General features: G+C 39.4%; 1 protein-coding gene across 2 annotated transcripts; it reads right to left on the minus strand.

The window, feature by feature from the left end:
* Positions 1–316: 316 nt before the first annotated feature.
* Positions 317–9,867, minus strand: LOC143019579 (vitellogenin-like). 2 transcript variants are annotated; one of them, XM_076175357.1, is made up of 13 exons: positions 9,782–9,867; positions 9,200–9,633; positions 7,984–9,084; positions 7,733–7,883; positions 5,290–7,050; positions 4,936–5,193; positions 4,650–4,822; positions 3,911–4,506; positions 2,910–3,789; positions 2,272–2,805; positions 1,787–2,168; positions 1,318–1,682; positions 317–1,197 (listed from the first exon to the last, which is right to left on the minus strand). In XM_076175357.1, the coding sequence occupies exons 1-13, from the start codon at positions 9,834–9,836 to the stop codon at positions 457–459; spliced, it is 7,431 nt and encodes a 2,476-aa protein (XP_076031472.1). In that variant the 5' UTR covers positions 9,837–9,867; the 3' UTR covers positions 317–456. The 2 variants fall into 2 exon arrangements, with proteins under 2 accessions (XP_076031472.1, XP_076031471.1); XM_076175356.1 differs by having other exon boundaries at positions 1,787–2,171.
* Between the last annotated feature and the right edge of the window lie 7,720 nt (positions 9,868–17,587).

Here is a 17,587-nt window from a genome sequence, read left to right on the forward strand (position 1 = left end):
ATTAACTAACATGGATGCTAAGCAAGGATAATAGTGTCCTTTGTTTTCAAATCTACTACTTATTTACTTTATAGAAAATATATTTGAGGTCGTCAAAATGCTTAAGAATGATAAAGTAGTATCAGACTGAGAGTATATTAAGATTATTTCAGGTATAAGATATCTTTACATATCTGGCAATTAGGCTATCAATATATGAGGATAATGTAGGTGTAAAACATCGCGCCAGTGACCAAAATACAGCTTTTCTCAACAATCAGCTCAACAACAACCTTCCGGCATGCACGACATTAGGCTAAATGGATTACATACAAAGTATTTATTCAATATTTTTTATTTGCTGGCTTTGTTTTTTATATACATTTATATATATTTTTTATATTTAACCCATTAATTCGTGTATGATATCTAACGCTGATCATTACTGACTTCCATCATAGGTGTGAAGCAAAAGGGTTAACATGAGTCCACTTGCCAGCTCTTGAGGAAAGTAGGGGCATCGGGTGCAAGTTCGCCGTTGGGCATCATCATGTCGTCACCCTGGAAATTGTTCAAAGTACCCATTGCACCTTCCAGGCGACCCAGAAGCTCAGCACTGGCATAGAGCTGGAAGGTTGGCGAGGTTTTGGACACGATCAGGTAAAGGCTTCTTCCTCTTGCAGTCACTTCGTCGGTATGTTGCGAAACAGTGACGTAGGAGTCGATTGACGCTTTTTCTTCTGTTTGCTCCTGATCGTCGAAGTAAACCTTGTACTCACTGTCGATGATAATCTTGTGCCGCCCATTGTCGACAGTGATTCCAAATTCGTACTTGTTCTCAGGCAAGACTCTGACAGTAACATGATCGTAGCCATCAGTAGTCAGGATATATTGACATGGGGTCACGGGCAGTTTCAACATCATTCCATCGAAGGTGTACATTTTCCCGTCACCATAGTATATTGCAGGAGAAGATGTGAGGGCATTGAAGAACTTGTACTGCATAGGAATCAAGGTTTGGAAGAGGCCAATGAAGCTCTTCCATACAGGGAATCTAGGAGAAACTCCGTAGGGGACTGTTGTTAAAGAATACACAGGACGGTTGAGAGGAAGAACCAAGTGAAGTCTTCCTTCCTTCTTGCTGTAGTTGAGTTGAAGAGTTTCCTCGAGAAGTTGGTAGAGGAAACGAAGCACTTCTTCTGCTTGAGGGATGTTTTCCTGAAAGGGAATGAGAATCGAAATTAGAGAGTGAAAATAAAAAATCACGCTTAAGACAAATGCAGTGTTCACATTTAATCTCATCACTAAAATTAATAAAACCGGCGAAGTAACACTTACTAATCCAAAGCTTTGAAGGAACCACTCGATGACCTTGCGGACTAATGGTCTCTGCATAAGCCTTCTGTATACATTGTTAGCATCCATTGTGATGTCTTGTATAACATGACCCAGGATGTCGATGACAGCTTCCCATTCTTTGGGATACAAAGTCTTGATGTGGTTCATGATTTCGACTGGGTTATATTCACCGCCGACGGCATTCCATACATCGACGATAGTTTGGTATTCTTGTGGATATTCCTCCTGTAAACTTTTTGCTAACTCCTCGATCTTCTCCCATAGGGAAGTACCTTTAAGAGTTTGCATTATGGTCTCTGGGGTCAGTTGGTTTTTCTCGTAGAGATTCTTCAGTTGAATTAGAACTGGGAAAAGAAAATCGTGATTTTAAGCATTTTACCGAGATCAATTATCTTATAGGAACATTTGCAAGCGTGCACTAAGAGTTGTTGTGCATTCTTTTACTCACCCGTTCTGATTTGCACCAGTGTTTCCACGATTTCAGATTGGTAAGCTTTTGAGATTTTGGACATAAATTCCGCATATTCGGTGTAGATTTGAGTTATAATTTCGCTGGCATAAAGGTAAGCCTCGTGAGACTGAGTTATGATTGTGTGTAATTCGTTGATTAAAACTTGGAAAACGTGATAAAAGTCGGGAATCACTTCATCCTTACGAAGGTCCTCATAAATGTGCAAAAATTCGTCGCGGAAATAAAGCAAAACCTTGTCCGCTTCAACAATAGGCAATTCTACACTTTGGCTTGCAGCATCCTCTTCCAGTTGATGATAAATGGATTGCCACCATTGAATGAAAGTATCTACTTGAGTTTTAATCGTTTCCATAATCTCCTTCTGCAATAAGATAGTAAGATGGTCAGATTGATAGGACAATATAGAATAAATTTCTACATATCATCAAAAGATACTATTATCGGAGTACGTAGATACAAACCATGTTTTCTTCTACTTCTTCGTGGTGATAATGACCTTCCAGATCCAGAGTAATGGGGGACGTTAGCTCGGCCTTGATACCAACGACATTAGCAAACCTGTCGAGTTGATTCTCCCAGGGTTTTTCGACCTTAAGGTCCAATTCAATTTTGCCAGGACTCCTCCATCCGGCGTTTAAGAAGTACTTTTTATTATTTTCGTCGCCTTTCTTGAAAGCCACAATTTCTGCATGAGCGGGATAACAGAGGTGGCTCTTGATTTCGTATTCTTGAGACTGCAGGACATAATGTGTGTCAAGGTTGAGTCCATGACAGTGATTTGTCTCTTCGGATCGTAGGTTGGTGGAAATTTCCATGTCAATGGAAGGTGTTTTCAGTTTGGCCGATAGAATACCTTCTTCTGGGACGACTCTTTCGTACTTCAGGGCAATGGATTTTCGTGGTACTGCGGGATCATATATATAGTGTAGTTCAATGCCTTTTGTCGAGGGTGTCAGTGCAGTGTCAAGAACTATTGTAGGGCTGAACTTCAGAGCCTGAATTGATAGGAAAAGAATATACATTAGTAATTACTGGTAAAAGTTGTACTGAATTAATTTTTCCAAGAGAACTAAGAGTTTCACTTGTATGATGAGCTTACCTTTGCAGATACGGACACTTCGGTTTTGTAGCTTCCTTCTGATTTCTTGGTCCCCTGCAGAGTCAGGACGATCATATCATCATGAGTCTGGAAGATGTCCAGCTCGAGAGAGCCTACTACGGCCAGTGGGGAGAATCCATACTCAGCAGAAACCAGGATATCCTTGGACAGGCCAGGGTAGCTGACTTTACCTTCAATTCGTGTTCCTTGTGTGCCTCGAACTTCTTTGGTCACCACATTACCGGAAACTTCAAATTTGTCTTCACTGTTTTCCTTGTTGGTCCAGAGTTGGACTGATGGCTTGGTCGGATCCAAACTGGTCATAGCCTCCAGAGTGCGGGAAGGTGTCTCGATTTGCACGTTCCATGCAAGAGGTTCAGGCTGGGAAATCCTTATGTTGAAGTAGGTTTCGTCGTTCTTAACCATTTCAAGACGCATGGAACCGTCTTCCTTCTTCTCAGACTCGATACTACTATGCTTACCTGCGTAGTCGAAAGTAATTTTGGCCTCGAAAGTGTTTTCCGTCTTTTTGTGATGCGCATGGATTGCGGAAACAATTTCTTCAATCTCAGGTGACTTCAGTGTGAGACCGGCATCCAGTTTGTAGTCCATAGGTTCATCCAAGTACTCAAGATTGTATTCTCCTTTCCATTCGTAGATGTTGTCATGCGCTGTCTTGAAGTGAATGAGAGTTGCCATAGATGATTTGTCGTTAGAATGGGTGTGCTTGTCGAGGAGAGCTCGGATATTCAAAGTTTGCTGGGCAGGTGTGGTCCAAACCAAATCAACTTCATTATGACCTTCAAATATACGAAGAGGTGAAGCTAGTTGCACCTTCAGGTTGTACTGATGGGGTTCGCCTCTCCAAACAACACCGCCACTGTAAAGAGAAACAGATGGAGAGAAGACATTAAGGGAAAACTAGCTTTGCTCCTGATTATATTGCACAAGAAAGGTGGTATTTAAGATGATCATCAAACCTGCACTTTTAATCAACTTACTGCATAGTGAGAGGACCGCCTTCAGGGAAGTCGTAATTAGTCTCGATGCTGATCTTCTTTGACTCATCATTTTCGGCATCCCAAAGAAGGTCAGATTTAATAACTTTACCCCTAAAGTCTTGATCAATGAAACCTTTAATCCTTTGTCGGTAGCTTTCTTGTGGGAACATGACACTGTTAAAATTAATATGAATCGTATCCTTAGATAGATGGAAATCTGCCTTGGTATCTGTTAGCAAGAAGAATGCAAAGCTAGTTTTTATGTCACTCTCCTCATCAGAAATGACCGTCCTATCAACCATAGAGTTGAGAAGAATGCCGGTGGGGTCCCTCAAATCAACAACCATTTTTTTAACTTTGTTTGAATTTTCCATAACAGTTGTCAATTTATGTGGTCCCTCGCTGAACCCTGTGATTTCAAGCTCCATCTCCTGAAGCCACTTCTTGTTATTCAGGATCAGTGTGACAGGGCCCTTAGCTTCATATACAACTTGGTCATTGTGCATAAAAGTGGTCACGACGTCATACTTGGATTCTTCAACGGGATCGATATGTCCAACAATATCCAAACGTTCAGTTAGTTTGGGTATGTGGAACTAAGAGAGAGAAAAAAAATGGAAACTCGATCAAATATAAGAAATAACGTCATGAATTGCACCTGTTATCGACATTTTGGTCAAATATTCCCTAGCACCTCTGGACATATATTTGCATAATCGTTAATATGAAAATGCTTTACCTGTAGTTTGGTTTCGTAAGATAACTTCTCAGCCTCATTCTTCATGAATGATGCCAAAATATGAATAATTTGCTCAGTGGTCTTTTTATTTTCAAGATCCCAAGTGACTTTCATTTCTGTTCCATCATGTTGCACCTTATTAAGTGATCGCAGTTCGACCTCACCCAGGATAGCTATAAAAAAAGATTTGAAAGGATGTCATGATGACTTTCTACTTTTCGGAATGTACTTCCACCTTTAGCAAGGCAATAGAGTTGCCTAACAGTATACCGTACATTAGCCTCACCTGTGGTATCCATATCAATGTTGAAGTTGATGGGGAAAGTACCGCTCTTCTTAGTAATAGTTTCAATACCAATGAACGTGTGTTCTCCCTTCATTAGGCTACACTTGGTGGACCATTGGGCACTGTCTTCAGACTCTTCTATAGTTCTGATGTGTTCGTGTAGTTTCCAGGCTAATACTTCAATATCTACTTCCCACTTGCGAATGTTGTCTATGCTCGGCATGTGAAGGAGATGAGAGAAGCGTACATCTATACCGGCTGCAAAGAAAACAGAAAAATTTCACTTTAACTCCATTTGTATAAGTAGATTATTTTGTATCATATTCATAGAAATTTAGAATCAAATCAGCATACCTTCAAGATCAATTTGAATGAGATTCCTCAAGATGTTGTTGGTTCTGACTGTGACATCGATATTAGTTAATTTGTCTTGAGTAGCAGTAAGCCAAGACGCTTCGAATATTTGCGACTCAGGCTGGAAGGTCCAACTGGGGCTGTAGTAAAGAATGAGACCCAGTTTCTTGTGAGTATCCGTTGTTTTGATCTGGAGGTCAGTCTTGAAAGCGTGGGCGTATTCGTCGGCCATATTCATTAGCTTGTACTTCCAGAACATTTCCAGGGCCTTGTTCTCAGCATCGTTGACAAAGGTGGTCTGGGCAGAATACTCCAAGAGTGTGGAAGTGATGGAAACAAATGCAATATGAGAGTTGTCTTGCTTCGTATAGGATATCTTGGCCTTACATTCACGAGGGATGGAAGATCCAGGAGTATCTACGACGAAGTCGATAGCTTTGTTCTCGGCTTCGTTGGTCAAGGTTGCCGTAATTGCGTAGCCTTCCATCGAAGCTTCGGCTTTTTCTGCAGTAAGACTGAATTCAAGTGGTTTGCCAAATGGCATGGAACTGCTATGAAGAGGATCGGGGAGATTGAGGATATAGCAGAACCGAAGACCGAGTGGGTTTTCAAAGAAATCGGTGCACTCATTCTTTTCCACAAGACGAACATCATTGATACCTTCAGGAGTGATTTTATTCTCTGGGCTTTCGTTTAGTACTTGGATCTCTTCATTGAGCATATAAGTTTGACTCTTGAATGAAATGATGTCCCACTTTTCGGGCAGGTCCCACTTGATAGATAGGGCTTCTCCCTTCTTGAGATCGATCCTGATCTTTCCACCATGGGAGATGTGGAGATTGTTCTTCATCTTGATGCCATGTTTGAGTACAGACTTGAATCCAACGAAGCCGTCGAGCTCTACATCTAAGCCTGGTACAAGTTCTATGAAGGCCTGTGGGTTGTCACTGGAAATTATATTCTTTACGTCGACCTCAGCATCCACGTCCAGACTAAGAACTGCTGCTCCACCCAGGTCCAAGTGAAGTGGGATTCCTTGCATGGTAGGAATGGTGTAGTCCAAATCGAAGGGAAGAGTCCTGGCCGTCTTTATCTGAGTCTTGGACATAGCTTGGTCCAAGAAGGCGAATAAATCACTAATAATCATATCCACGTCGATGTTTTTGAGGTCAGAGGTCAGAGAGGCAAAAGAGACTTCCTGACCAAAGAGACGGAGGTACAGGTCAACATGGGGCTGTTTGTCTTCGTGTTTGCGAGGGCGCACGTTGGTTTCCAGGAAAGTTTCGACAGCTGGGAATTCGACGCTCCTCTTAGACCTGAATGTTCCCATCAAATAATCAGCAATCTTGAATCCTCTGCCTTGAACAAAGTTCGAAATGTCTCCGATGATATGGTTGAAGGGAGTAGACTTCAGATATCCTTTGGGACCAAATACATCATCCACAAATGAGTTGAAGCCCTCAACCCTGGCACCTACTTCCGCCAAGTTCATCATGTTTCCAAGTGTGTCGACCGTGACGTTGAAGTTAAGGGAGCGTGGAAGGACCGACTTGCGGGAATAGACGAGATTGGAGTCGATTTCGGCTCCCAGACCAAGAGTTCGGAAGAAATAAGAGAGTTCCGTGTTTCTCGAAAACTTTCTGATGTCTTCACTGTAGTCACCGGGGAGGACAGTACCGGAGAGGAGGTAACGGAGGTGGTCCTTGTTGGGAGAATCGGCTTCCTGAAGATTGCTCAGATGAGTGAGCACCAAACTGCGCACTGTAAAAAAAATATAAAACAATGCTCATGTGAACTCGATATATTTTACATTCATTTACACATACTTAAATGTTGTACATATACATACATAGTGTACATACACATTATATAGATGTATGTGTATGTATAACCATATTCATATGTAGATGTACATTTATATGTATGTGTATATGTATATGTATATGTATATGTATATGTACATGTATATGTATATGAATATGTATATGTATATGTGTATACGATTACAAGACATCACTCCGTTGACCGGGGTCAGGATACAAGTGCCAACAAGGTGGTAGTGGGTGCTGATTAATAACAAAACGTACTGTGAATCAAATTAACTATAGTGAAAATTGGTCTGCCTTGACTGCAAGAAATAATTAGTACTTTAATAACATATAACATGAAACTTTATTAGTTTTCATAGAGCATGTCAGATTGCAACATTGTCTATCAAATAAAAGGATTTCGCCCAAAATATATTCGTTATGTTGCAAAATAGATAAACTTTAAACCAAAAAGTTGCAAAAACAGAACATTCCTCACCAGCGTGGAAATATGACTGAAAGACGCAACAGGAAGTGGAAAGGAAAAGCGAACCTAGAATTGCTAAAAAAAAAAAAACAACAACACAATTTCATAAAAACTAATGCATGTAACCCCGAAGTCTGATATAACGTACCCTGAATGTTGGTTTCCTTGATTGCAAAGTCGATGATGTGTTTCATCTCAGTCATATCGTCGATACAGCGGATTGCATTGAGGTAGGCTTCTGATCGTATTTCGGTTTCTTCCTTTTTGTCATAGTAGTGGTGCAACAACTCACGTGGGTACTAGAAAAGGAGGGTAAAGGTGAGTGTACGTCCTCCTCTTTCATAACTGGATTAAAATAAGTAAATTATGTGTGAAGAAACCCATTATTTTGGAACTTACCCATAAGTTGCAAGGCACTTTCCTATAGGCCTGGGCGGCCACGACGCGAACCGAAGTTTCAACACTGACATCATGGATGCATTGCTTGATTGTGGAAGATACAGGTTCGGGGATGTATCCTACGTTACCAAGTGCCTTAAGGAGGAGTTTGGCATGTTCGCGTTCCTCGGGTGTAGCTCCGTGGCATGTCTCGGCAAGCTTACTGGTGGCCAGCATGATGATCTCATCGACGTGTCCCTCCTCTCGGTACCTAGGATGTTGGCGGATGTAGGTACTGACCATGGAAGCAGCTGCCAAAAGGACGGTCTTAGGGGGATGGTCCATCGTGACTAGAGGGGCCAGTGACTTGATGGCGAGGGCATTGGGACGGGCCATCATGTGAAGGGCTGCGGCGTAAAGGGCAGTTCTTCCTGGGGAGGCCACTCCTTGCGAAATCTCTTCCATCATAACGGGAACAGCTCCAGACTCACCGAGGAAGGCGATGGCGTCGAGGTACATCTGTTCGATCTTATGCCAGTTGGGGCAGTAGGCGCCAGCACGAATATTGTCGAGGATAGCCTTGACGTGAGAATCGGGAGCGTGGCGGAGCAGAGTCATTCCACGGTAGACAAGGGCGGCTGTCTCAGACTCGACAGAGTTTTCGACTTTGGCGCAAATGTCTGTGAGGATCGCGTCGAGTCTGGGCACAACAGTGTCCCTCTTCTTGGGAGTGGTGAAGTCGAACTTGAGCTCTTTCTTAACCAGGTGGTCGGACGAGAAGGTGAGGAGGGCAGGGTCCACCTCTACCTGGGACTCGAACTGAAGGGTGGCCTTTTGTACAGCCTTGATGTGTTTGTAGACGCCGTACATGGGTTTGAGGATGTTGGTGTCAGTACACTCGATGGAAGTGTAGAGACCGCTCTGGAGGTTTTGCTGACAAGTCGAGCTGGACTCCTCGAGAGGAAGAGGCATGTTGAGCCAAGGTAGATTGTTCATCGTTTCAGCCGGACGGTAGAAACGGTCCTCGCACCTCTTGTTGTCCTTCTCCTTGACCACTTGCATATCAGTTTCAGAGACGTGAGTCAGGGTGTAGCTGGTGGGGCACTTACCCTGGATGTCCCTCTGAGGAAAGAGAAATGAAATCGGTCAGAGCTATAATCTTGTTAGATCTTGGAGAGGAGCAATCCCTGATGTCGTTGACTGAAAAATTGGAGAATATAGCTGTAGTGAGCCTTACCTCTGTGATGGTGGCTTCCTTGTTGACCTCAGAGAAGGAGGGAAGGGTGTTCTGGAGGTAGGAGGCCACACTCATCTTGGCGTTGACGGACCACGTGTCGTCCTCGGGGTCGACGCACACGTGCTGCACTCGCCCGTCCATGATGGCCATCATGAGGGGACGCTCAGACACCTTGCCCATCTCTGGCACGGCGCTCGAGTCTTTCCCGTTCATCTGGAACTCCTTGATGGTGATGGCCACGTCGCAGGGCGTGAGCATCGACAGTTCGACCTTGGAGTTCCATTCGACCCGGGTGTTTGCGTTCTCCACATTCTCGAAACGAAGGTTGGACTCCCCATGCTGTTGGTAAACATAGGTGTGTCCAGGGGCGTAGCTGAGCTTTTGAGTGCCAGTTACCGGGCACTCTGTGGAGCAACGCACTCCTTCGTAGGAGGCTAAAAGAAAAGATAGAGAAAACTGTTAATTGAGACTACATTAAAAAGCACCCCAGACCCTTCCCTATATGAAAGAGTATGTATTCATGTAACTACGTTCATAAGCTGTTTTGTTCAGCAGCATTCAGCAGTAGTTTTGTAAGCTTACCCGCACGAGCAGCCAAGGCGAAGGAAAGGATCGTGATTAGGAACAAGCGCGCCATGGTGTCCGTCTGAAGACCCCACCAAGACTGATGCTCGCATCGCTTCGACTGGTATATATACGGCGAGTTACGAGGCGATATAACGACCTTAGCAACCACCGGACTCGAATGTATGATAAGGTGTACACTCATGATCTGGAGAATGATAAAAAAATACATCTCTGGCAATTACTGATAACATGACGTTTAGTGAGTACGTGGAGTCACGTTTAATATACCATATTATATGTTACATTACATTATATATTACATATATCATATGGTATTTATTATTTATTATATATCATATTATATATTATATGTTATATATTATATATTATATATTATATATTATATATTTTATATTATATATTATATATTATATATTGTATATTATATATTTTAGATTATACATTATATATTATATATTATATACTATATATTATATATTATATGTTATATGTTATATATTATATATTATATATTATATATAATATATTATATATTACATATTATATATTGTATATTATATGTCATATGTTATATATTATATATCATATTAAATATTATATATTATATATTATATATTATATATTATAAATATATTATATATTATATATTATATATTATATATTATATATTATATATTATATATTATATATTATGTATTATATATTATATATTATATATAATATATTACATATTACATATATATCATATATCACATATCACATATCATATATCATATATTACATATTATATATCATATATCATATATTATATATTATATATTAAATATTATATATTATATATTATATATCATATATTATGTTATATGTCATATATTATATATTATATATATATTATATATCATATATCATATATTATATATTATATTTCATATATTCATTACATATATATTGTATATTGTATATTATGTATTATTATATATTATGTATTATGTATTATATATCATATTACATATTACTTATCTTATTTGATATATGATATATCATGTATGATATATCATATATCATATATTATATGTCATATATGATATATGATATATCATATCATATATTATATGTTATATGTCATATATTATATATCATATAGTATATATTATATATTATATATGATATATGATATATTATATATATATATATTATATATCATATATTATATATCATATATTATGTATCATATATTATATATTATATACTATATATTATATATTATGTATTATATATTATGTATTATATATTATATATCATATATTATATATTATATATTATATATTATATATTGTATATTGTATATTATATATTATATCATATATATCATATATTATATATTATATGTTATATATTATATATTATATACTATTTCTATATATTATATATTACATATTATATATTATATTATATTATATATTATATATATTATATTATATATTATATATTATATATTATATATTATATACTATATATTAGATGTTATATGTTATATATTTTATATATTATATATCATATATTATATATTATATATTGTATATTATATATTATATATTATATTTTATATATTATATATTATATATTGTATATCATATATTATATATCATATATTATATATCATATATCATATATTATATATTACATATTATATATCATATATTATACATTATATATTATATATTATATTATATTATTTATTATATATTATATATCATATATTATATATTATATATTATATACTATATGTTATATATTATATTTTGTATTAAATGATATATATTGTATATTATTATATATTATATATTATATATTATACATTATATATTATATATTATATATTGTATATTACATATTATATATTATATATTATATATTATATATTATATGCTAAATATTATATATTATATACTATACATTATATATCATATATATTATAGATTATACATTATATATTTGTTGCAAGAAATGGCTGTAGATTATGTTTCATTGATTCATTGTATACTAGCGTGCCCACCCGCAGGCGCATGCATTAGCTACACAACGTCAGATCTTGGTGGTAGTAGGAAGGTTCAGTGTGGCCTCTATTGTGTGATCTGACTCGCGGTGAAGTTGGCTTGACCTGGGGTTCACCCGCCGAGGTTAGTTATTATAATTCATCACTTTTTATAAATAGAAATTATATAGAGTTGAAATAGATAGTGTCCATACTCAGTTCCGTACTGTATATTAATGTAGATAATCTGACAGATGATTATACAATAATAAATGTAAAATATATCGTTGGCAACCACCACCATTTGATTTCTAGCTGTAAAACATATTGTTGGCAACCGCCACCATTTTCTTCGTCACCTCCGCTGATGGAAAGATTAGTCACGGAGGCAACACAATAAAGACCAGAAACCACGAAGTTTATCTACAACTCCTCCAACCAGTGTAGACCAACACAAGTTTGCATTCTGGCGGCAGCGGTTACGGATTCGAACATCAACACCATATTCTTAAGAGGCTCCCAAGCGGATTCCTCTTGCTGAGAAGATACGCCAGAGATCTACACTCTGGTCGAACATAGCCACACCCACAATCTATGCTGTATCGCTAAGCATCATACTTACGAGGCAACCCTTCTTCGCTGCATCGTCCAGTCTCCATCAGCGCATCGTACCAGCCGACGAGATTCAACCTTGCCAGCAGCAACCAACGCGCTAACCTACAAACAAAGACTCGCCCTAATCACCCAAAACAGTGAGACTCATGGAATATAAATTACTCTGTGCATGTGTGTTTATTCTTTATTTTTTAATGAAGTTGTCCAAACCTCTTTCTAACACGATATACGGACCTTGTACACGCAGCCGCTCTGTTCTGAATTGCAAAACGCCAAACATGTCCTCTCTTCTGCTAACAGCTCTTCGGATAATTCACCTACCGCAGAAAACATCACGACAACACAGAATCTTATCACCGTTGTTGATGATGAGATAATACTACCTATATTAAACGGGAGGAACATTCCTGTACACAATTTCCTCTCTGAGGTTGAATTAGAAGTAACAGGTAGAAACAACACAGAAGACAAAGGTAAAATATCCATTCTAGCATCCAGAATAGACCAATATAACATATGAGCTGGTGATGTCATTCAGTTTGAACTTTTTGAGGAAACTAAGTCTTATCATGATCTCGTAGAGCACTTTAAGAAGTCCTTTGCATCATCTTGAGCCACTTGGATCCCTTCCCCTCTATACTCATTAGCTATGACATACTTAGTCCACACCACACTAAAGAAAAAGCTGTCAAAATTGCTTCCATATTTAAAAGCAAACTGAGAGAGAGCCTCAAAAACTCCGAATGGGTCTTAGACAACAAAGTTTTATTGGAACACGCAGTCTCACTTTTGGCGTAGTTTCGACTACTATCCCAATTTTATCTAGGCACACTTCTGAAAGCTGGTACTATTTCATTCACATCAGTTATCACGCTAGACGAATTCTCGAGGAAATTCTCTGACAATAACAGCATAATCACCCAGATCCAGAGCCAGTCAGTACCCATTACACCCAGCCACACAATAGCCCAAGTCACACAGTCCACACCACATAACATGAAGTCAAGACATACATCTCGCACTCGACATCGCTCATGCCAATGCTCTCCATCAAGAATACAACTGGTTTGTACACACTGTCACAAACCAGGACACCTTGGAAACACATGTTACCATAGACAACCTTCACAACCAAACCGTCACTGCGATTATCAAGGAACATGTTTCCTCACGAGTCATCGTTGTCGTGTGCTGTTAGCACAGAGGCAACACAGACCAAACTCCCCAGATTACTCTCCCGGAAGACACTCACGTAATGCATCATTATGACTAACGAACACCAAGATTCAGCGCGCATCAAGGCCAATCAGTCCATACCCTGAAGTTCCCTCGTCAACCCTACCTCTTCATACCCTCGATATCCCAGACATGTCTTCCCTTTCATAAACATTAAATGCAACTTCTAGTAACACCAAAGTGAAAATCTTTCTCTACACGGGTTCCCTAGTCAACATAATGTCAATTCAGATTTTCCATAAATTCCGCACTGCAAGAAAGCGTGTCACCATTTTGGAACCACCGACGTCAACCTTTGCAATGTAGATGGTGCACCACTCCTGACCGTCGGTAAATTCTCCCTAGACATTAGCTTCAAAGATCGGTGCCCATCTATTCCAGTTATTTCCTACGTAGCTGATATTCACTTTTCTGATGAAGCAAAGTAATAGTCATTTACTCTGCTCAAAAAGGTATAATTTATACAAACCATTTCCTCCCTGCATTACCATCAGCAACTCCTTATAACGTAAATCACATTCACGTGGCCGAGCAGGCACAGGCAGACCATGACCCCTAGTCAATTGCTTGTACTCCATCCCTTCAAATTCACTCCGCTTCAGCACACGAGGATGCACTAGCTGCTAGTACAAATTATTCCATCACCCTCATACAATAGATTTTTCAGTGTTTAACAAAGGATTACAAAAGCGGAGCATGCCGACAGGAGACCTTTTGGTTCATAACTAGGTCGGATGCGAAAAAATATATAATATTGCTCTACAATATTACTATATCCTAGTCTGTTTTCCCCAATACACTCTATTTCCCCTTCCCTTTGAGTTCCTACCCCAAAAAAAGAATTTGTTCATTACAAACTCCCACAATGAGGTTTGTAAGAACATCTTTGCCTCTGCGAGTAAGGTGGATCTCATTAGAAGCATAAAGGTCATGACGCCTGGAAAAGAGATACCAAGGATCAAGAAAGTGGTATCCCAGTTGCGTGCACAATCGTGATATCCTCTCATTGATCCCTATGGCTCTACTGTTCCAACACGTGCCAGCGTAGATCCTCGGAAGGATCCCACAGACTACGTGACGGCTCCCACGCTCCTTCATCTCCTGAAGAAGGACCTTGTAATTCCAAACAAGTTCCTCTGATCTCACCCTACCCACATCGTTACTTCCCGTATGAACAATCGTAACCGTGTTCGTCCGCCTTTGCTCCCTGATGGTCTGGGTACAATCAGCGATCCCACGGCCCGGTTGACATACAAGCTTGCAACGTCGTTTAGTCTTCCGCTGCAGGATGTCGTCATAGCCTCGCACCATGGAGTCCCCCACCAAGAACTCCTGATTTTCAGCCACCTCATCCTCCAGCAGAGCAAAACGATTGGCTAGAGCCAGCGGTTGCTCCACAGGGGACCCGCTTACCGAACGCGGGCTCGACAAACGGGACCCCACGGAGCGCCACTCGCTCACGGCAGTGTCAGAAGTAGAAGAGGTGGAACGCTCTTTGGGCTGCGGGGAAGATTCACTCTTCTCACAGAGCGCACTCTTGAGAAGACGAATTTCCTCCTCACACTTCCTGAGACGGTCCTCCAGGTTCACAGGACCTTCACAAACCATATCGCTCCTCCTTCGGCAATACAAATGGCAAAGAGAAAATATAAGACAACAAAAGAAAACAAAAGCGGTCACTAAATAAACTAAACACACGAAGCTTACTTTATACTATTACTCTTACATTTGGAGTACTGTTTTGATTCTAAATTACTAGAACACTACATTACACTTTATATCATACCTGTAACTGTATAGCGCTATCCGTATACAATTACAAAAACACAACACAATCACTAGTCACTATTTGAAGATATAAACTTCATAAGAAGTAATCAACTTAATACAAAGTTTCGCTAGCTGGTGTCTCAACAGAGGACGAGTTCTCAAGCTGAGGTCACAAAGCAGACTGACTACTCCAAACCCTCCCCAGGACTCTACCTCTTCCATATTACTGACAGCTGTGGACATGCATTCTAAACGTAACAGATGTACTTACTCCACCTGCATGTCCAAATCAGCTAAACTCAAGATTAAATACATAATAAATACCGTTGGTTTTTCATCAACTGAGGAAATTTTCTTGCCTCTCATTCAGGAATTCAACATTACATCCGCCCCAGTATCAGAAGTGTTATCTACATTCAAACACACTCACGCGGTGCTCATCAGCCTCAGACACCGGTGTACTCTCTATGCTAGGAGCTTGCCGTGTCAGTGGCATCCTTTGCCTTTCAGCCATCACCTCAACGTCAAAGAAAGGTCACACTTGCACTTGTATTGCCAATGACACTAATGCACCCCTCCATCTCACAGTTGGTACAAACATTTGCTATTTTGAAACATATCTCTCACGCATCGAAGTCATGGATGACCAATTACCTACTTCTCAAGTTTGTACTATAACTTCCGACGTGCCCATGGCATTGGAACTAATTGATGCATCACATTTCAACCCTACACGATTTCTTTGTGCACAAGCAGACTTGGTTGCACTTTGCAAAAAGTTCAGACAAACTATTGCCACTCCAGGTGAACCCCTTGGAGTTACCTCATTCAGCATCACATATCCTTTCGTGAGAACTCAAAACCACGTTACAATCCCGCATACAGAATGCCATACAGCAAACGCATAATTGTAGATAACCTTGTCCAAGACATGATTACTCAGGATATTATTGAACCGTCAATCAATAAATGGAATTTCCCTCTGTTGTCCCTAAACACGATGGTTCCTTCCGTCTAGCAGTAGACTTAAGGGAATTGAATAAGTTAACTATCCCAGATAGACATCCTATCCCTGTATTGCAAGATCTCTTACACTTCGTCGGTGAAAACGGCGTAGTTTTCACGACCTTGGACCCTATGTCGGGATATTTCCAAATTCTCCTTGCTCCAGAGCCTAGACCCCTGACGGCCTTCAATACCCGTACAAGACACTATTACTTCAAATGACTAGCCATGGGTCTCGTTTCAGCTTTTTCAGTGTTAACATGACTTATGCACACAGTGCTTGTAGGTTTCACAGGCCATTATGTGTTTATGTACCTCGATGGTCCTGAAAAAAAATATCTAATCATGTGCCATAAACCATGTGCTTCGGAATTGACTTCAACACTAGGTCGAAATATATGAAAAATCATTGCTCGTGAAGAAATTTTGTTCGGTGTGATTATTCTGTACCATCCCCGTCTACCATCGAATTACCAAACCATCGATGGGTTTTCCCTAACCACCTTGCTACTTCCTCAAGATTTTTTCTACAGCCATTCAAGCGACCAACCTGCTGAGCCGTCGCTAGGTTTCCCCTAACCACCTCGTTGTGCGTTAGATACTACTCATACCTAGCTACGGGCTTCAAAAACATATAAATGTCACACGAGACCACTAAAAAAGTAGTCTCAACTCACCTATGGTTGGAAAGGTATCCTTCCTCCCCAGGTGATCAGCAAACCTATACTCCGCCCTGACGATAAAATATATCTTGTTCTTTTGTGGTTTATTTTGACATGTAGTTGTTATTATGGTTATTACGTATCTTACATTTTGCACTCATTCATTGGTTAAGGAATGTTAATTGCTTTACATTTTCACTTGTTATTGTTTTTTGTTTATATGTGTAAGGAATAAGTTAAGAATAGTTGATATTAAACTATATTGTGTTTACTTAAGACCTTACACCATTTGTAAGGTCAGTTCTTGCCCTAGACTCTAATTCACAGTCGGTGGACCGTTGCAAGGCTCATAAATTGTTGACTCCTCTCCTCACTCAACATCTTCTATGCATATGATTTTTTTCATCGAGTTTACGTATTTAGAAGAAAAGAAAATAAGATCACAATTTTTTCGAGAATGTTTTGTATGTTTTGGAC

This window comes from Oratosquilla oratoria, chromosome 37 (assembly GCF_046742065.1).
Source record: "Oratosquilla oratoria isolate Oo_2021 chromosome 37, ASM4674206v1, whole genome shotgun sequence".
NCBI lineage: Eukaryota > Metazoa > Arthropoda > Malacostraca > Stomatopoda > Squillidae > Oratosquilla > Oratosquilla oratoria.

Bases quoted from the DNA above. Each gene is read 5' to 3' on its own strand.
- LOC143019579 (XM_076175356.1), bottom strand. From the start codon at position 9,836: ATGGCGCGCTTGTTCCTAATCACGATCCTTTCCTTCGCCTTGGCTGCT. The intron at 9,634-9,781 runs GTAAGCTTACAA...CTTTTCTTTTAG, and splicing joins CGCCTTGGCTGCTCGTGCGG to CCTCCTACGAAGGAGTGCGT. The intron at 5,194-5,289 runs GTATGCTGATTT...TTTTCTTTGCAG, and splicing joins CATTCAAATTGATCTTGAAG to CCGGTATAGATGTACGCTTC.